Source organism: Pundamilia nyererei, unplaced genomic scaffold (assembly GCF_000239375.1).
Source record: "Pundamilia nyererei isolate P.nyererei 1_Seehausen unplaced genomic scaffold, PunNye1.0 scaffold00011, whole genome shotgun sequence".
Taxonomy (NCBI): domain Eukaryota; kingdom Metazoa; phylum Chordata; class Actinopteri; order Cichliformes; family Cichlidae; genus Pundamilia; species Pundamilia nyererei.
In genome coordinates, this window is record NW_005187412.1 from 4,954,619 (window position 1) to 4,976,471 (window position 21,853).

A 21,853-nucleotide genomic window follows, 5' to 3' on the forward strand; every position below is an offset into this window, starting at 1 on the left:
GACAATACTGATTACACACGAATGACGAACTGCTATTAAAACGAGGAGTTAACGGTGACACATCACTTTGAGAATGAATGCCCTTAAATCATTACAATGTGTCAGATTTACAGGTCAAAAGATCCTTAACATTTAAATCAAAGAGCCATGTTGTGTCCACGTGTGAAGCCAACACATTCATTTAAACCTCAGAATGAGAACAAGCTATAAAGTCCTGGATTTATTCCATTTTATTTGACTATGCAGCGGACTGTCATTTACAGGTTCTCCTATATGGGGAAATGGTTAACAATGAAACTTACATGACCCTTTTAAAATCTCGTATCTTACAAACAGAAATGAAATTTTTCTTTTAAACCCCATCTTTAAAAACAAAAAACAAAACACCAGTTTTACCAGAAAGCGCAAAAAAAACCAAAAAAAACTGCAACCAACAACAGAAAGTTGACGAAGCTACAAAGGAATGCATATGACTTTCAAGGCTACAGTTTTTAGGCTTGCCCATACACCGAATCAGTGAGTGTGTGTGGCTAGGAGTAAACATACACACATGCACAGATTGATTTACAGGCCAGTCACTCCTGTTAAAAATGGTCTGTAGCCACAGAGTGTCGTATCGTCAGTACTGACAGCGTGAGCACCAGAGGGTTGGACTGCGGTCGGGCAAGGTGGAGTTCCTCTTTACCAGGTGTTGTTTTCATATCCACTAAACCAGCACCAAGACTTCAGAATTTAGTGTGGAGCTGATATCTGGCTCCACAGCTGAAGAGTCGCTTAAAAAGTGTCGACGACCTGGGCTTGTCCATAGTGTGTAATTTCATCTATGCGCTTACGATTTTTAGAAAATCTCACCCAGATCTTTTAAAAAGGTTTTCTTTTGAAGTTCTCTTTTTTTTTCTTGTTAAAGCAATGGTGAATTTAAAAACAAAACCAAAAAAAAAAGGCTAATTTTTTTTCTTTTTTTTTTTTAAAGTAATGGCAATGTTGTAGTTTGTAATCCAAAGAGAGGCTTTTTACACGCACGTGTTGTTCTCAGTCTTTTCATGTTGTCCCCATTTCGAGAGTTTGTGGTTGGCTTCAATCGGGGGGTAAAAGGTCGTGAAGCCGGAACCGTTCCCGAACGTGCGGCCGCACATCCTCATTCTGCAAGTCGAAGGGGTGGGGGGATTAGATTAAGTTTACTCACATGGTCAAGTTACTCTTATTGCTGATGTAGTTGATCCTACAAGAGTAAATGAAAGACAGGACAGCTTACCATCTCAACCAACTTCTCAAGGAAGGGCACCAGCTTCAAAAGCTCATTGTCATTCTTGTCCATGAACCAGCTCTCTATGGGAATCCCATTGGACAACTGCAGAGACCAAAGAAAAAAAAAATCTATTTAATTAAACTGTGACCAAAGAAGAAAAGATCTGCTGTTCTGCTGTGTTTGAAGTAGCTGAAGATCTTAAGTGGGGTGGGTGGTGCTTTCTCCCTATAACAGATGTGCACCAATCTGAATGACCAGAATAGGCAGGATTAGAAACAAGTAGAGCTCAGGTTGAGCTGTTTGGAGACAAAGAGAGAAGCAAACCTGAGACGGTTTGGATATATGATTAGGGGGAAAGCAGATATACTGGATAAAAGATGTTGAATATGGAGCTGACACACAGGAGGAAAAGAGGAACCACAGAGAAGATTCATGGATGTAGTGAAGAAGGACATGCACACGGTTGGCGCTGACAAGATGCTGCTAAGGATACCACTAGCTGCAGGATGATCAGCTGTGTTTATCCCAAAACAGAGCAGTCAAAAGTGGTAGCTGTAACAGTTCACTGTCTAATCTAGTAATGTCACTTCACCCTTCTATCCTCTGCTTGGGGAGTTACTATCTATCTATATAGCTTCTGTTCCTGAATTCTGGCATTAAACCTGATCTAAAAAGGGGCGTTGGAGGAACATTATGTGCCCTTTTTGATACAAACTGTCAATTTCACTGTATTAGACACGTTTCAAGTGATGTACCAAAAAAAGACATTGACATTTAGTGTTGAGCCATATTTGAAATTTTGTTCAACTATCACTTGTGTTCAAGTGGATTTTTGTGCTAAATATTCAGGAATAAATCCCAGTAATATCCAATTCATAGTAGAGGGACAAACGAATGAAAACCCAAAACATTTTTTCATTATTCTACTCATTGTCAGAATCTCTGATGCTTGCTGATAGCCAGGCAACACCTGCATATCAGGTGTTGGTGTCTCACCTGATATGCAAAGGCTTGTGGTGAATTGTCAATAATGATGGTCTTTGAGAGATCTCTTCCCAAAATGTTGAGATCCTTGATGTAGTTTCCCTGGACACAGACACAATGCTCACGAAACAACCTGTGCCTGCAGTCACAGTGGGCGAAGAAAGGAGGGGGGGGTGAGACAAAGTTAGCAAAATTAGTAATTAGTAAACAGTTAAACATCTGCTTTATGAGCTCTACTCTTGATTCGCTCTGCATAAAATTTGCTTTAAAGTTTCTTGTGCACCAATAACCAGCTAATAAAGCTCAACATACCTCACAAGCTGCTTTTTAGGATCCAAGATGTTGAGCAGTTTGTCTGCATACACCTTTTTAGAGGCTGTAAAGAGGATGATCTAGAAAAGAGAACAAAGAGTTCAAAAATCTTCAACTTTAAATCCTCATCTTCAAGCATTTAGAAATAATTAAGAGAAAGAACCAGCTTGTAATTACCTCATATATTTGAGACATGCGTTCCAGAAACTCTCTAAAGAATGGCCTCAGGCGCACATACACCTGCACAGGACAGTTTAATGGTCAGTGATCATTTCGAATGAAAATATGATCCCATAAGAAAAATTTGTCCTTTGAGGCTTTTTAGAGACATGAATATGGCCCCCTCTAGTGGCAACGTGAAGAAAGAAAAAAATAATAATAAAACAAGACATACCTGATAAATGACATCCTGAAAGAGGACAGGGAAGGTAAGTGCTGCGTCCTCCAGCTCATTTAAACTGCAGTGCACCAGAGTTTCATCCTAATCGACACACAGAAAAATGTCTTGAGTCTTTGGAGGCGTATAAAGTTTTCCAGAGAGATTCATTAATTTGAAAAAAGTGTTGCTGACCAGGTCTAGGACGAGAGAGAACTCAGGTGTGCTGCGCGTCTTCAAGGGAAGGGCTGGCTTACGAGTGAGCTGCTCCTCTGTCAGTGGAGGGACGTGCTTAATGAAGAAGTACCTACACACCAAAACAGACTCATCAGTAAATGCCACAACATTCACAGTAAGTTGGAAACCATTTAAAAAAAGAGTTTAACTTAAAACTCGAGTCTGCTTAGATTCAATAGCCAAAATGTTTTACTTATCGCATTTTTAATGACTACCATTGGAGTCTGCAGACAATAAAATTAAAAGCCTTGTGTGACTGACCATGCTCCTAATTGAGTTTTTTTTCCTAAAAATAGGACAGTAAGACTATATAAGTGAGGTACTTCTGTACATAAGGGTGTCAGGTTGGTGGTCTGAGTGTCATGTCTCTTCACTTTGATTCTACTTAGTTCAATCAAAGGTCTTTCAACAATATAAAAAAAGAAACATTAGCCTTTATCCCCAATTTGTCTGCCTGTCCACATGCTTGATTAAGCTGAAATAATCACTGTAGTGTTTTTGTTGTGGAAACGGTTCAGTGAAGTGTAGCAAGCCTTTAAACTTACGGGTCAAACACTTCCCAGTCTTCCTCGTAGGATGCCTCTGGTGGTACTGTAGCTGGAAGGGTGTCCACATGTGCCATATCTGGACTGGTGCCTGGAGCTTGGAGCGCAACAACAGTATTTTAAAAATATTAGAATCAAGACCATAAATCAGCATCACAAGAAGAGCAATCAGTTGCCACCACCTTCATTGTTACTATGTTTTCTCAGCTGTGGTATCTACCTGTGAGAGGGGGGAGGTCAGCATCCGTATCCAGCTCTCCTTCTTCGGTTGTGGGAGAAGCCTCGAGGATGTGTGGCGGTCGCAGAGGTGGGAGCTGTGAGACGCTCGAGTAGTAGTTGGTGGTGACGCACAGTTCCTGCGTGGATGTAGCAGTGCTGGTGGGCGTCTCCACAGCTTGCTCAATGTCCAGCTGCTTGACTATCTCCTCAGCTTCTAATGCTTGGTCTGGAGAGTCCGAGCCGGAAGAGGCTGAAAAAAAAAAAAAAATGGAAAGAAGAAAAATTTAAGATGGTGCCATTCTGAACTAACTAACAAGAAATGCATCTTCATCCTAACTTGCAGTCCAAAACAACTGGAAGAGGGGCTGATTATTGTCAAAAAGCAGCTTATGTTAGATTGTTTGACTTTAAAGTTAGTAATAAAAAGATAAAACGTGGTTTCTGTTTACAATTGAAAGCACAACCCCGACTACTTTGGACTCCACTTACCATTCTTAGCTGGTGAGAAGAAGTTGAAAACGGGGGAGAAGATGGTCCCGAGAAGGGTCGTTCTGGGAGGGCTGGTGGTCACCTCAACGGCTGTCGTCTCCTCCAGACTACCATTGGGCTTCTCTTTACTCCTGTCGTGATTGGTTGCCTCTGCAGAGGAGGAGAGGGGACACGGTCAACAGTGTTAGCAGAGAAAACAGAACTAAATAATAACTAATCTTGTTTATGTGAGTTACTCACGTCCATTGACGGATCCTCTCCTGCCAACTCTGCTTATATTCCTCCTGGGTGTGTTGGGGTCTGTGGGTGTAGAGGTGATCAGGTTGTTGTCCACATCACAGTGGAGGCGTGTCTTCTTTGCTGGGGTTTCCTCCTGAACCTGACAAGACAACACACCATTACAGGAGTTGTGTAAGTTATAATGAGTGCAACTGTAATTAAATAAAAGGCAAACAGATTTATCTCTGTTCAGTTGAGACCTCTAAACATTTCACAACCATGAGAGAGAAGGGAAAAATCTTTTGTTGATGGTTCAGAATGACCGTTCTAGATTAGACCATCAGACACATCTACTATATAGACTGACTAACCGGTCCATTAGACCAGTTATTCTCGCCCTTGTAAACTGCCCTGCACGCCAAAAGTGATGCCACATCTGCTGCTGCAAGTCACGTTCTGGTGCAGATTCGGCCGGCCACGCATCTCCAAATTTTGGTTGTTTTGTTTGTTTGTTTTTAACCACCAGTTTAAGGATGCACCATTACATAAGCTCAGCGACTGACAGATTACACAGAAGGGGATGTTGCAACATTGCAACACAACCATGCCACCCCCCCCCCAAAAACACCCCTAAATAAACAAAAACACTGGTCTCCGCTTTAAATACTGCAGCAAGCATTCGTAGACGGTGCTGGTATAATCAGTACCGAGTTCTCGCACTTGGCATATAACATGCAAAGAGTATAACAGGCTCATCAGGCATCAAACACAGAAGAGCCTTTTTCTTTATGTAGAGATATTTTTGGCACCCATTACCAGCTACAGTCTGTCATTTTTGTTATCTGGTGGTGCCATTTAAGCATATTTAATAATGTCACTGAAGCATAAGGTGATTCAAACGCCCAACTTTTACTGAATGTGGATCCACCGTTTACATGCACAGTAACCCTGACACATGAACAACAAAGAAAAAGCTAAATGATATTTCTTTTGTTTCCCCCCCCCCCCCATATCTCTCAAATGCAAACTCTCATTGTGCTTCCACTGAACCTACAAAAATATCTGCATGACACAGTGTATTGTCATAAAGGTCAGAATCTAAATTAAGCTCCCCCCCCAATAAGGAGTTAAAAACATATTTATAGAGACAGGGCAAAAACAAAACAACAAAAATAAAACACCTTTTGGGACTTCATAGGAAACTGCAGGGAGAAACCTAGAATGTATAGTGTGATTATCAAAATGGCCATATGTCTTTTCATAGGACAAACGTCTCTAAGCAGAGTTGACTTTTCCACTTGTTACCACCTCCTGTCCTTGCACACCAACTCTGTGAGCCAGAAGCTAAAATTAGACCAGAGCCCGAGTTCTCAGACAAGCTGCTGCATTCCACCAGACATTTCCTGGGAAACATGACACTCTCCACCAAGAAACACTGTGTTAAACTTAGAGACATTGATAGCGCATTGGTTTTTAAAGCAGTGTTTAACATATGCGCCCAAAAAATTTTCATCTCTTTAACAGCTAAAAAAAAAAGAAAGCAGGAGAATAACTTCTCTGCCTACAAATTTTTATTTTTACTGCTCACAGACTGGGTGATGCGAGCTTGGAAGAGGTTACCTTTACAGCATTTCCTCTGATGAACTTCTTGATGGTGGAGAACAATCCTCTCCCAGTAGTAGGAGTGTCCTCTTCTACTTCTGAATGCCTCCGCTTGGTTCGGGATGGGCGGCTTGCCAGAGTGGGGTTCGGTTGCTGAGACGCCTTACGCATTCTCAGCCTCATTGTTTTAGCAGTCACATGTAAGGCTGTTTCAGAAAAAGGAAACAAAAAAAGAGCAAATACAGGAAGAGACAGAGGAAATCATTATGGCTGTACAGTAGAGACAACAGATTTAAGCAAACGTTCAGTTGGTAATGAGTACAAACAAGTTGTTCTAGCAGTCTCGAATGCATTAACTTTTAAAATGGGTGAGTCAACGGGTTGCATCTGTGTGCAGAGGAGTAACACTGGTGAATTTTCTACCAACATCTGGATGCATTCAAGATCCCGTTTCACTTACATCAGTGGATCCAGCAACAACAGCTGGCTTTACTTTCATTTGTACCACTAATGGAAAAAAAAAAAGTTACCCAGGATCTTACTGTACATATACTCAAACACTCCCACTCGAGTGTGCTTGTAAGATTAATGTTAAAGGCGAGCCCGTGTTAGACATAAGCTGAATAACGATACGTAAATATAAACAAAATCTGAGGGAACTACAGATATTTCGTTGAGTGATTTAGCACTGTCCTCGCCAACCTTTGCAGAAAACTTAAAAACAATTCACAGTGAACAAAAACTGTCAAGCATGCCTGGCCTTTGTGGTTACGCAACTAAAAATGTGTCCAGACATATCCAGCAGCAGTCCACACACACACACCTTCTCATTGGATACAGTACACATCTCACATACTGTAAATGTACTTCCCTACATCTGCTTCACATTTACACAGGGGCGTATCCATGAACATGCCACAAGTGTGCACGCTGTTGCCCAATCCCACATACAGGGGAGTGAAAAAAAAAAATACTTAAAAAAATAAACATCACCAGGAGCGTGCATGCTGACAGTGTGCCTGAAAGCTGCGGCTGCTCCAAGTATCAAATAACTTAGCAAGTGAAGACAGTGTCATTACTTCACTGTAACTGTACTCGTAAGGGAAGGATGCAGTCTATGATTTATTATACATAGGTTTCCTTAAGAAAATAGTTTAAAAAAAAGTTTCTCATTTGAGGGGGCTGTTGGGGAAAAAAAATAAAATAAAAATGTAAATAAGGCCATGAGGAGAGATTTTGTAATAAACCTGCTAATTTAATCCAGTTTTAGAACATTTTAAACTGTATGTGTATGCTTTTGAGAGTTAAAAAGAAGATTATTTTAGTCTACTTGTGCACTTTAATTCTCCTGAAATATCCTGTTTTACTTTATAGAACACCGCATTTCCATCATCTTGGCACAAACACTTACACTGTACTAAAATAAGATCACAAAATAAAAGCTTCTTTATTAAACAATTTCAGGTTTCCCTTCTCAGTGAGTTTTATGATTTCACAAAAGTATACAAGAAAAAATGTCTAGGATTAAAATGCGTCTACCTGCTACCTTTATTCAGCTAGCTTTTTTTTTTGTTGAAATATCGTTATCAAATCTTGTATTTAGCTTTTTTAAACCATACGAGTTTCTTTGTTATACTCATTTTTCTTAAACTTTTAAACGCTCCAAAATAACTGACATTGTAGATAATCCACCACAGCACTCCTTACACAGCCCTTAATATATAAAATATCAATTATGTTAGCACATACTACTTGTTAAATCTTAGAAAACAATAACTAAAACTTTACTTTTGATACTATTCTGCCCACTGGTTTAATGTATTCTTGTTTCCTCTACATTACAGTGGAAACACTCAAAATAATGGTGAAGCTCACACTGGTTTTTGTTTAAGTGATCGATATGCCATTATAGCCTGCAGTATCAAGTATTATTGATTCCAATATCCCAGCGGTTACCTTTAATCTTTGCAGACTGTCACTACTTGTTTTTGTTATGGTAATGTGTTTAGCAAAGAACGACAACTTCTGACACCGCTGTTCTCCTAATTACAAAGTGTTATGAGTAGAAATATGTCATCTTTACGCGTTCACTTTGCATAGGGGTTTTTCTAGAAATGAAGGAACACAGTTATGTCCATTACTTTGTGTAGTCATGCCTTTCTTTCTTGTGCATTTCACGGGAATGTGCGCAGCATACCGGACTTTCGAGTTGCTGCTAAATAAAGAATCATTTAAGTGCTTGTTTTAATTGCTGTACGATCAAACCCCACTAAAGCTCAAGACGGCAACAGCAAAGCTACTAAAGGTCTACCTTTCAAGCACAGCATGCACTAAATGTGTGCTTCACCAAGGAAATCAGCCACTGACCGAGAATCATGCACACAGCAAGAGAGCGGGAAATAGGAACATGCATGCAGCTGAGATTGTATGAGCAAGCTAGCCGCTAGCCCTGAAAACACACTGGAAAAACGAGTGAGGCCCTTCGCACAACCCGTCCGCTCTGCAAAATTTACCCCGAGGCTAGGGTTGGCTAAGTTGCTTAACGAACAGATGAATCATACAACATAACCGGCAAAAACCACTAACATTTAGACGTATTTCACACTATTTCCACTTCACTTAGCGACAAGAAAACAGGCGTTTGAAAATGTTTGATCAGTTATGAACCGACCATACCCAGCTAAATGAGCAGCTAAAGCTAATCAACTGAACCAAGTACAAGAGGTCAAATTATGCTTCGTTCATCGTAATAAAACCAAACAAAAAAAACAAACAAACTTGACTACACAATCCTGCTTTAACGCAATTTGATATCATACTGTCAGGCTTTGCGTCAGCCTGAAAGTAACGTTGCATTGTTTATGCGACCTGGCACTCTGGTCGCTAAAAGTAACGTTAGCATATTCAACGAACCAAACCCCCCAAACAGGCTAACTTACCGTCTGCAAACCAGTGCGACATCGTACCTTCAGCGGAATGACGTTAAAAATGAATAAGACGACTTAATAAAAAGCATAGGTCATCCAAGCTGGCGTAAAGTTTGGTGGAGGGGTTCACTCGAACGGCGTTACTGTCTTCATGTTTGTCAGCGGAAACTCGGAATCGTCAATCAAAACAGCCAACAGTAGCGCTATTTTATCTGCTAATCCCATCACCGCTACATTTAACCAACAATGCAGCTGATGCACCGGTCTGCTGGGGTACACGGACACGTCTAACTGAGCGCCCTTTGAATTCTATTAAACGGAAAGCACGGTGGTAAAGAGCCACCCTGGCGGAACTCAGCTGAGGAATGCCAAATTGGATGCTAGGTTCAAAGGATGCTAGCAGGATTTACCTGGCGACAATCTGCATTGTTACATCTGTTACCTTATTTGGGTAAGAGTAGGTACATTCTATATGACTGTTGAACTAGTAACAACGTAGTCAATTTAGTAATAACACTGAGTAGATAAAATGTAACTAAACGTGAGATCAGGTTGTTCAGGAATTAGCCAGGTCCGTGGTAGGCCATGTTTAGCCGTCCTTAGCTATATAACCTAGCTTAGCACCGCTGGGTTAACTAACCGAGCCTTCTTAAAAATCAGCTTCTGGCAAATAGATGTGCACAGGACAGGGGAAAAATAACTATCTTGTCGTTAGCCACTATTACATAAATGAGGAGTAAATAAGTCAAATGAACGGGGTAGGTTAGCGTGAGCGACTTACTTTACAGTGATCCGCAGTGGCTGGAGATGATGACTCAAGGCTGATTAACCATCACAGCAGAGGCACTGGTTTGTTTTTGTGATCGGTTCCGAGTTTTTCCTTCTATAGCTACTCACGGACTGTCTTCAAAATGACACACCGTTGTGTTACCAGGCGCCATTTCCCGCCTCTGCTCAGTCTCTCCGAGGCAGATACCCGTATGGGACACAGACACACCCCCTTACCTCTCAAAAACACCAGCCAGTCTGCAATGATCACTGCCGCGAACAGTTTCTTCTGCCAGCGATCATAAAGGTAAAGGACTGCTCGTCTTTGTGGTCATCATTTGCAAGCGGTAAAATACAAAGCAACAACCAAAATAAGCAAATAAATAAAACAAATAAACACAAAACCCCACTGGATATGATGCACTACAGATACCCAGGCAAAACACGACTATTTTGAGAAGGATGACAACCTATGCATCTGCATTGACTCTAAAGTACCGTCACAAATGACATGAAGCATCACCTTTAATAAAATAAAATTACATTCACTGTGCCTTTCCATGAGAAATCAATTTTCCTGGTTGCACAAACAGAACTAATTTTATGTTCACAGAAACCTCATTCATGGAAGCATTTGTACAGTATGTCAGCTCCACATGTGCTTGGTTAATCACACTGTGTAGGACACCAACATTGTTCTAAGTATTGCTTAAGCATGAGTATTTTGCTCAATTTGATTAATAAAAAGTTTCAAATGCATGCAATGGCATCATTTAAGAAAAAAAGAAAAAAGAAAAGCACTTTTTAGTCTGTCAAAGTAAGAAACGGATTCAACAGGCCATGAGTAGAGTCCTTGGCATTTGTAATGTATTCCCACTCTTGTAAACAAACAAACAGAAAAGTTTTCCATATAAGAGTCCCACGATTATGTTAGAAAGGCAGAATGCCAAATTAGTCTCTGATAAACATCTCAGATGAAGAGTTTGTACCAAGCAACAGCAAAGTGAGAAGAAGAAGAGTAGCTAAACCAAAACATGGTCTGTCCTTGAAGTTCAGATGTGGGTCATTAGGGCCGGCATGAGCCGGTGCAGTTATCAAATACTCAACAGTCAAAGTACAGTATATTATCTCTACTGTCATAACTTAAAGCCATTAGCGAATTAACAGCAGCTTGGAGAAATGCCTTGTGTGTTTTTTTCCATAGTATGTTACATTATTTAGAATTACTTCATTAGCTGCAATGTCTGTTCTTCAAAATAGTCCATGACATTGAGATTGCAACCTATAAAAGTTCTTAGACATACTGATGTTTTTTTGTCAAGAGAAATCTCACTTGTGGAGATGGGTCTGAATGTGTTTTTTATGAGATACGATTGTATGAGTTTCCATTCAAAGAATGTCGTTGGCTTGATGTCTTTTTTTCCCATAATCCACAGCCCGATCTCCCTGCATATCTCGATCGTCATCATCTAGAGGGAAAAAAAGAAGAAGAGAGAAACACAAATATTAGAGAATGCACAATTAAATAGATGAAAAATTTACTACGTGTTCTGAATAATCTCCGGTATATGAGGATGACACCATAATGTAACATCGTAGTGCTGACTTTAAGCTTTAAAGGATGTTGATGTCAACCTTCTGTGAATTGTGTAATATCCAGAGCCCTCTCCGATTCCCTTCAGCAACACTGATTTATGTACAAGAAATATATCAACAGATTGTTCATTTTAGAAGAAACTCAACCCACATCATTCTAGGATGTTAGCTTTCCTGTTGGTAACTTTAAATAGCAAGTATATATATAAGAGACTTCATGTTATGGCATATGTATCTGATAAATGTAAGACAAATGAAAAAACAGCCAATCACAGAACTGCCAGATCAGAAATAAAATTATTTTTTCCTTTGATAGATTCAAACAAAACACAATTTCCCTAAAAATACTATTGTAGTTTCGGTATGAAATAGTGCAATTTCATTTAAAATCCAAAGGGCAATCAAAACAAAGAGAGAAAAACAAACAATAAAAAAAACAAACAAACAAAACATGGACATGCATTTCAATATTTCAAGGAGAACACAGACACATTCAGGAACACAGTGAGCTATATATATATATATATATCTACTGGGCTAGATGTAGGTCAGATGTTTGGTGGGCACAGACAGGTGGTTTAGCTAAAACGAAACATAGGCAGGACAGAAAACACTAGATGACCACTCAATTACTCTCACAGAACCGCAAGTTCCTGGGTCAAGTTCTCCCTCTACAAAAGATAAGAGGGTATTAAGACTGTTATAGGGCTGAGTAAAAATATGCAATTCTCCTGAATTGCACACAAAGCAGTTCTGCTTTGATCCTCAGATATTTTTGCCACATTTTTTATTTATATATTTTTAAATATCTGTATTTACGATGACGTAAAGACCAAACTCAGGGTTGCTGTGAGCTACTTAATGTAGCAGGTTGGCAGGACAGGGGTGGAGGGAGGGAGCAAGGAGGAATGGTGGATAAACATCTGGACAAACAGTCCAATCCCCCGGCCTGGCTCACCTTGAACGTCTTCCTCCCCACCATCACCATCCTCTTCCTCATTGTAGGCCAGCTCGGCCTGCTTGTCAGCCTCATACTCACCCACGTTCCCATCATCCCCATTGTAATCCGCCAGCTTAGAGCCGTGTTGCGGATCTACTGGGGACTCGTTCTCATCAAAGAATCGGCCTGCAGGAGGCAGAGAAGGGCCTCATCAGGACGGAAGGGAAGCGAAGGCAGTTGTAGGAAGATAGGGAGGGGAAATACTGCATCATGTATGCATGAAGGAAAAAGTAGTTGCATTAAGAGAATGACAAAAGATGAGAAAGATGAGGTAAATACATGGTGCCTTCTGAAGAGAAAAAAAAAAAAAGCCAATCGTGGTCTTGGATGCAGTATTATAAATTAGAGTTTGCCTACCACAAGATTGACAGCATGTGGTGGCGGTAGTGTGGTCCAATGTGGCTTCAAATAAGAGGCCTCTTTGGAGAGATCTGAAAACTAACTCGAAAAATAACTCGAGATCTGAAAAATTGCCCCCCCCAAACTGTGTGTTGTGTTTTTTATATATATATATATATCAATCTAAAAAAATGAGTTTTTACTGCTGCAGTTTCTTTCACACCAGCATATAAGACTGCTTATGTTCCTGTCTAGACCCTCACAGATTTCGAATCGGGATGGGAATTGGGATGAGCTGTGCAGTCTGTAAGCTGATAATGTAAACAGAGATGACAGCAAAAACAAATCACACTAAATTGAAATTTAGAAGGATCGGAGCAGAAGAAAAACAAAATGAAAACTTAGTGGGTTTTTTAAGCAGCAGGGCTGCAGATGATGAGATGGAAGTGTAAAAGAGAGAAAAGAACTGAACATTTTAAAAAAGAGAGAGAAGGAGGAAGAAAGCGCAGTAGAGCAGAACAGAAGTGAGGTAACAGGAAAGGAAAATTGAGGAGCCAAGTGTGTCATTTGTCTCCCTCCCCCTGCAAGAGACCCTTCTGTGACAGCCCTAACCATGTTCAGATAGGACTTATATACTTAGAAGTCCCATCTTTCATGAAAATGTGTTATGTTTAGGAGGATGCACTGACTTAGAAACTGGAAAAACTGTACACATGACACCACAGTAAGTTATATTTTAATCCCTGCCTTATTAGATATTCAGAAAAGTATAAACAGAACTAACTTACCATAAATGCTATAATTGTACTTGAGTGGAATCAATCAATGAGTTAAAGAAAAGAAAATAATCACTACCCTCATTGCCAATAGCAGGGTTCACTTTTTCAGAGTTTATTAGAGGAACTCACTTTGGCGGTGGTGTACTGGTTCTGCTGGAACTTGGTCTTTGGCGTGGTGAGGCTGGATGGGATTGGGCACCTGGGCAGGGTTGGGGGGCAAAGGAATCCTCTTCAAGTGTTCACCTTCAACTCTGACATCACTGGGAACTGATTATTAGAAAAACAAAACAAATACTTCAAACGTCAGGCGCAGTTGTTCCCAGTACTGCTTTCTCAAAGCTATATTTGCCTTCTTTAAGGGAGCACTCAAACTTTTGAAAGAGGTTACACATCACTTGAAAAACTCATTACAAATGGAGGAACTGTAAACAAATAATGTAACAGGATAACAGTTCTCTCCCCTTTCAGTTTAGATGTGGCAAAAGACAAACCACCCAAAAGCTAAAAATCTATAATAAGCTGTAGTCACATTATTATCCCATGCCTAAAGGCTCAAAATAAACATTGTTAAAATTAATAGCAGTTACATGGATGTGGTTACTGCACCTCGAAGTTGCCTTTGCTGTTCTCCCAGCTCATCTGCCTTGATACCCACTTTGTTGTCTTCTTCAAATACTATTGATTTGTCTCCCTGTTTGTTGATGCCTGGAGGTGCAATCACTACGGCTCGGCCGTCCAGTCTGTCCTGCTGGAGTCCGGGCTGGTCCAGCAACATGCCCTGGCCTCCGGGACCATCAGCTCCCCCGACTCCAGGTCCAGCACCAGCTCCCACGGCCATATCCGGGGCTTCGTCGTGTTTCTGGGTAATGGCTGGTTTCTTCAAGCCTGTAGGCCAAAGACAATGTGAGAAAGGTCAGTGACCTACTTGCCACAAGGATTTTGTTTTTTAAAAAAAAGGGGAAAAAAAGGGTAGGGTTACAATCAGTGACAGAAGGGAGAAGGATTTCCTCACTTTATATGCACTATTCAGTAAGTAAGTAAGCTATGTGGGTCAGTTATTGTTCTCTAGTTACAGATTCAGTTTCACTGTATTTCACTAAAAAGCAACCTTGAGGGGTTGAAAAATGAAACCCAAGTTGAAAACCCAAAGAACTATCCATCCATTTTCTTCCACTTGTCCAATTTAGAGTTGGGAGTTTCACTGCAGCCCATCCCAGCTGCCATAGGGCAAAAGGAAGGGTAACCTGGACATGCACACAGACAAGGGGAGAACATACAAACTTCACACAAAAAGGCTCCGGACAGCTAATGGATTCAAACCCATCAGGCAATGTTTATAACCATCACACCACCATGCTGCCCACAAAAGAACCATAATTCCTCAAAGCGGCACCTGAGGCTGACTCCAGAAGTGACTCATTCCCTTTAGACTCTCATGTTAAAATAGCCAAACAGCAGAGTCAACAAGTTTAAAGGCAGGTAAGAAAGAAAAAAGAAAAGCAGATTCAGTCTGTATAGCAAATTTCTTCCTTCATGGAAACTGTGATGAGGTGAATTTAAATCTAACTAACATGTTTACTTATATTAAGGCCTAATCTAATGCTGATTATGGTCTGTCAATACCTATACCGATTAAAAAGTCCAAATGTTTTTGTCATTACACAGCTACAGAATTCTTTCAAATCAATAATTTGCTGAGCTTGATCTCTGAAAGTTTACATTCATTACTTACCAAACTGCACATCGTCGATTTTTCCCACCTCACTGTCTTCAATACCAGGCATGCCAGCATCACTGCCGGGCTTACCCATCTCTTCTGTAACACAGCACAGGGAATGGGAGTGAAGCGCCAGCATATTAACAGGATTAACAACCAGACAGCGTGAGGTAACTACTATTTACATTAAAATATTAAAAGATCCATGTGAGCAATTATTATTGATGATTTTCTCCTAAAAGTCAACATCTTCATTTAACGTGTAGAAAGCAACATAAAGTAAACGATAGCAGCGTTGCTCAACTTAATCACTCTACCTTTCAGATCGGAGTGTCTGTCATGCCGGTGAGTGGCCACTGTATGGCGCTCTCCAGCCGTCTCCACACCAGGCTCTGTATCTGCATGTCTACCCCCCACTACATTCTTGTGACCATCCACTGCACTCTGAAAAGGAAAGGAGATTACAGAAAAGACAAAGCTGTTTAATGAACAGGAAAGCTTAGAGAACAGAAACACAGGACAATTCATTTCTATTTTAAATACATCTGTGTTAAAGATCCAAAAGTAGTGAATAAATGCAATGTGCCACACAGACAAAACTTTTCATCATTTACTAAAGAAACACAAGAATAGCTCTTATCCTTTTTGTTAAGATTAATCAGACTAACCTGTCTTAGCTTTAGTGTTTCTTCCTCCAGAGTCTTTTTTGCTTCTTCATACTCATCTTTCAGTTGTGCAATCTGGCGTCCACACTGTAAACTAGTTAACATGTATTCATTCAGTTTCATCTGCACAATAAGGAATTTTTTCAATTTTATACATAAAGAAACTATAAAACAAAATCAAATCAACAGTTGCTTTTCTCTATTTTACACTGCGCTACACTCCTGATAATAAACCTTTGCAGACAAATAATGTGTTTATTCCACTATTGTATGTGTAACTTCTAGAAGCAAAATATAGCAAATATAGCATTTCACTCCATTCATGATACCTGCATGATAGGCATGTAGCCAGTTACTTGAAAGCTGTACAATCCCTCTATAATTTCCTGAGATTTCTTGCAGACAGCGCCATTTTTGCAAAAATTATAGCACAAAGGGATAAGATATCTTTTGTCCAGTAAGTTGACCATTATCCCTTTTTTTTTTTTTTTTAAATTAAACTCACTTTGTCTACTGGATAACTGTGTTTGGCCAAATGGAGTGTTGCCTCTAGGTAATTTCAGTGAATCCTTGTGAGCTGGACGGACACACTGTACAAGCTCGCTTTTGTGGATGTGAGAATTTGACGATTCATGTTAGCAAACACTACACTGTTTTGCTTGGCCTTGATGCGTCAATTAAGCAAACACACAAAAAACACACCTCAAACTGCAGCACAAGTTAGTCGCACTGCTTTGCCATGCAGACGCAATTTTACAGCACTTGTTGAATTTGTTCTTGGTTAACATCACTTGCCCTAAATCCAAAGTACTTCCAAACAGTGGGTAATAATCTGCTTGGAAGAGCAACCACTTCACTTCCTGCTGTGCCACACTTTTGATTTCTGCTCTGATGGTCTTATCTGTACCACATAAGTACGGTCAAATAGAATGAGGAAACGTCATGCTGTGCGGTGCAGGGGAAAGCTGTGATTGGCACATGCTGGGCACATCATCAGGCAGTGATTTACGAAGTGCCTGATTAGATTTTTTTCTGTGCGTTCTGTTGGTGTAGCATGCATGTTCAATATCGTTTAATTATCTTCATTTAATTGTGGAAAACCAAAATTGTGATAGACTAATTGTGCAGCCTTAATCTCTGAGAGCTCACAGTTCCTCGAATATGGGTATATCTAAGACTCAGGCACATGTAAAGAACTAACATACCTTTCATATTCCAGTTTTCTTTCCAAGTTAGTGTTATTTTTCTTCACTTCTCTTAGCTGCTCTTCCTGCTTCATGAACTCTTGCTTGAGCTCCCTTAGCTGCTCTGTTTGTAATAACAGACACACAAAAACAAACATTTTGAAGAGGTTTATTGAAAGACTTGTACTGCTATATGAAATTGCTTTGTATGTTACATATTCTGTGTTAAAGGAATTGCCAGAGTGCCCTCTGTTGGCCAACACAGGCTGAAGTCTTACCTTTAAGCCTTTGAATTTCTGTCATTTGGGCTGTGACATCATCCTGCAGCTTCATCTGCAACATTAAAAGAAAGAAAAAAAAACATGTATTAGTTATGGTAAAGATAAAACCAGTTTAGGTTCCTGCATTATCAGACAGCTGCACGAATGAAAAGAGGGGAACAGGTTAATCCTGTTATGCTTCATAGTGAAAACTGGTTGCAGTCAGTACAACCCTTTTCTTTATTCCAGTACTCTGAGTCATGCGATACTGATCCAACGCCTGTTCTGTGATCTCAATCTACAAAATGTTTCAGGATTTATTTCACAGAAAAGAAAAAAGCACCAGCACACAAACTGAAAGCTCATTTATTGCTAGTTTATGAGTTTTTTTTCCTTTTTGGTTTTGGCTTTTTTTATTTACACTTTGCCACCAGGTAAACCATAATAAAATCCAATACAGCTACGCAATAAACATTAATGATGTGAAACTTAAAAGTCTCTCTATTACCCTGAAGCTTCTGGCTGCGCTTTATTTTGTGTTCTAGTAAAATAAATGGCATGCAAAAACTCATGAAGAGCAGTAAAATACCAAACAAGAAAGTTAAGCAGGGGGAAGGAAGGAAACTTGAGGCTTTGGACATCACAGTGACACCCAAAAGCTACATTTTTTCTGTCCCACTAGATTACAAATATGGATTTCAAAGCATGAAATGTAAAAACAGCAGCTATAGTTAAGTTGAAGTTATACTTCTATAAATACAACTGAGGTGGCAGCAAGGTTTTCCAAAGCATCAAAAAGATCTTGGAGGCTCACTAGGATGCATGTACCCACCATTTTGTCATTAATATTTAGCCATATTTTCTGAAAATAATAGAAGCAACATATTGAAAATATTAATTTGCAGAGCTACGGGATTTGTACTGATTTTTATGGATATACTTTATCTGCCTTTCTACCAAAAACTTGTCATTGTTAGGCATTCGAGCTCTTGAAACAGTTGGGCAGACTGACTGAGCCAGAAGGAGGTCAATAAGACTGGACAGGAAATACAGCATTAATGTCAACTGCTCTAAGACTAAGGCTTGTTAGACGCTCATAAGTGGGTAATGGCCTCCCTGTGCCGCCTGGCTCTTTAGAACAACATGGTCACACTAAATGAAAAGTATAAGGCTCCATAATTCATTCTTGCACCTAACTTACAAAACTATAGACTCTACTGTTTGAAAGCCACTTATCAGACTTATCCGTCACTTTCTTTGTGGTACACACTTCTCACAATGTGAGGCAGACTGTTGAAACAAGGTTGGTCTGTTGACAGAAGAAAGGAGGAGAACAACCACTCTTTAATGGCTACCTTTATCCTGAATAAGGAAACACAGAGCCGGATCTTGGAATTTAGTCAAGAAATAAGGGAGCTTAGACAATGTGTTCAGCCAGTGTGTTCATGTATAGCCCTTTATAAGTATCATATAAGTATTATGTTGCAGGTCAATTACATTTTACCAGTAACCTGACTCCAAACGTTGGGAGAAAGTTTTGTGTGTTGTGGCTAAGGACAGCTCATCAATAAATGTTGAGCAAAGCAAGGCAATGTTACCCGCAACCTTACCCAACCTGATAATCCTGCAGATTTACTTGTAACTATGCAATAAATGTGTTGCTTTATTGTATAAGGTTGCATGAAGTTAAAACGATTAGTTGAAAATAATGAATGCTGCATTTGTTTTATTGCCGTCTGTGGTCAAACCAGAGAGCGACAATCCACACTGGATAAACATAAGCTAAACAATTTTAAGCTTTTGCTTTTGAAAAACATCAAACCGAGCCAGACTGGATGCAAATTACACACCCAGGGCGGCTGGACTCGGACCAAAAGTTCAGAAGGTGCTGGGACATAAAAGCCAGTGAAATACTGGCTGGGTAACTGTGCAGGACAAGAAGTGGGAATGTCCATGTGGCGCGCTTTGATGTGCCTTTCACAGTGAATACATAAATGCCCCCACAGACGTGTAATAATGTGCTGATAGAATGAAAGAGCAAATCAGCAACAGAAACAACATAATAAAGTTGAATTCAATTTGCTTTCTTTTGTGAATGTAATTTCCCCTGTTATGCACCGGAAGATAGTTGGCAGCAATGTAGTGAAATCTAACAATTAACAGTGCAAACCAAAATAATCGAGCACAAATGAATTGTTTCTAGATGAATGAAACACTGCTCTGTCTAGCACAAGCACCTCTGAAGTTGGACCAACAGCACACACCACATCACCAGTGTATGCTCCAAAGCCTGCATCACATAATACATCTCAAATAACAAAATAATTGAAAATCACCTACAAAACCACAGTTTAAGAGGCCTATAAACACCCTTTTGATTCAGGAAGCTGTCAGCTGTTAATTTCTAACAAGATATTCTTGGTGGAGAAATATTCAGGTGAAAGCAATCGAGAAAGATGAAACTATGTGGCTCATACTCAAGACAGCCTGCCTCACCTCTCTTAAGTACATAAGATATTTGCACTTTCTGATATAAAGTGCTGAGATTACAGCACAACAATGAGATAAGGTGGTGAAATTAGACATGGTGATATGACTGAGGCTAAATATTGTCCTTTCCTACTTGTATTACAAGTAATACTTGTCCATACACCCCCGATTTGGTGTAATGAAGAACCTTCTTGTCATTCCTGTTTGCTTTTCCTGAGAACATGACACCCACCTCTAGGTTAAAAAAAATGAGTGAGTCAGTCTTGCCCCCAAACACACATAATTATTACAGTGACACTCGGTCAAAGACGAATAAGCTTGGTTCTGTATAGATGCTGTGCCGTACCCAGGAAATGTTTTATCTGCTCTAATACCTTGCGTGACCTGCAATGTTAAATTTCAGTAAAAACGACACTTAACTCGATCAAACCAAGACAAAGGCAAAAAGAGAAATGTACCTTTTCATCTGTGCACTTTTTAATGAGAGCATCCTTGGCCTGGAGCTTGCTCTCCAGGACGCTGTAGTCCCCATCCTTCTGGTCGATCTGTTTCCTGTGCGTGTCCACCTGCACCATCAGCTCCGAGTTCCGCTTCTCCAGCCGGCTCCGCGCCGCGTCCGTGCGCTTCACCTGCGTCTGCACCTCCGCCAGCTCATCCAGCAAGCGGCCGTGCTTGTTGGACACTGTCCAGTAGTTGAAAGACAGCACGACGATGATCACCATCAAGAAGATGAAGATGAAGGACGGGAGGCGACCTCCCCGTCGGTTTGCGCCAAACCCAACCATTTCCCAAACAAAGTCTAACGATATTTCAGGTTGTTACTGCAACCCAACGAGCTCAGTGAAGACTATTCTCCCGGTGTGAAACACATCCGTCTACGTGACATGCCGTGTATATGCGGCAAGCGCTCGGAAGTCCAGACGTTTAACAGACAGTCATGAACGCTAAAGGACCTTCACATTTCTAGTGATCTTTGCTCTCCTTCCTCCTTCCGCTCACTAGGCATCTTCACTGCAATCCGTCCAATGTTAGCAAGTGAAATACGCCCGCAGGGACGTGGCCTAGCTCAGCTGGCAGACGAGACGTGGACACGACGGCGCCGTGGCACTGAGGAATGCTATAAACCATATAAGCTAGCTGTACAACGTTAGCCTTTAGCTAATTATTTTGTGTCCCTCTGGTAAATCGAGCAGTACCGGACGCACAGACGTCTGGAACTCCACTAATCCCTAAAATCGCCGTCAAACAGGACTACTGCTGATCCTGAATTCTGACCCCGACGTTACGTTAGCTCGTATTAACTGCTAGCTAGCAACCGTAGACGCGAAAACACCAGCGGCTGCTGTCAGAGAAACACATTGTCTTTAATTACGAAGGACTGGTTTGAATCTCGTAATACAGCCAATTAAACCTTAAAAAACCCACTGTGAATACTGGGTTTCTGTTATACACTGTCCACGATTCACTGCCTTCCACACATCACGTCTGCGCTGCATGAAGTTGCAATCAGCCACTTTAATTTCCGCTCGCTGCCAGCGGACGTGCGCGTTTCAAAATAAAAGTCTACATTGGTATTTAAATTTCTTTCATAACTCTTAGCACATCTGAACGCTATAGACTTTAGTTTATACTTTATATATTTGTGTTTTACATTATCTGTTAAACCATTGTCCACATGACAAAAGCGATTAAACCTGCCTTAAAACACTAAACAGGGACATATGTTATGACCGGAAGCAGGGCGGTCTTGAAGAGTGATTGATCTGGCTTTAGTACACAGAAGACGGTGCGATATTTCCTTTTTGCGCAATTAAAGTAAATAAAAAATGTAATCTCCATAAACTGATGAAAATTATTGAAATTTCTACATTTCTATTACTCAACAACTCAAAAGTC

At 40.3% G+C, this 21,853-nt stretch overlaps 1 protein-coding gene across 9 annotated transcripts; it reads right to left on the reverse strand.

Moving 5' to 3' along the window:
* Positions 1-926: 926 nt before the first annotated feature.
* On the reverse strand, positions 927-21,491 carry LOC102199226 (CTD small phosphatase-like protein 2-A). Of its 9 annotated transcripts, none has more exons than XM_005724280.2 (14): positions 13,771-13,825; positions 11,261-11,396; positions 6,251-6,438; positions 4,652-4,790; positions 4,412-4,561; positions 3,924-4,172; positions 3,704-3,800; positions 3,117-3,228; positions 2,940-3,026; positions 2,723-2,785; positions 2,546-2,625; positions 2,246-2,372; positions 1,256-1,351; positions 927-1,143 (listed from the first exon to the last, which is right to left on the reverse strand). In XM_005724280.2, exons 2-14 carry the CDS (start codon positions 11,394-11,396, stop codon positions 1,078-1,080), a joined length of 1,590 nt encoding a protein of 529 aa, XP_005724337.1. In that variant the 5' UTR covers positions 13,771-13,825; the 3' UTR covers positions 927-1,077. The 9 variants fall into 9 exon arrangements, with proteins under 9 accessions (XP_005724337.1, XP_005724336.1, XP_005724335.2 ...); XM_005724279.2 differs by lacking the exon at positions 13,771-13,825 and adding an exon at positions 12,563-12,643; XM_005724278.2 differs by lacking the exon at positions 13,771-13,825 and adding an exon at positions 12,482-12,643.
* Positions 21,492-21,853: the final 362 nt, after the last annotated feature.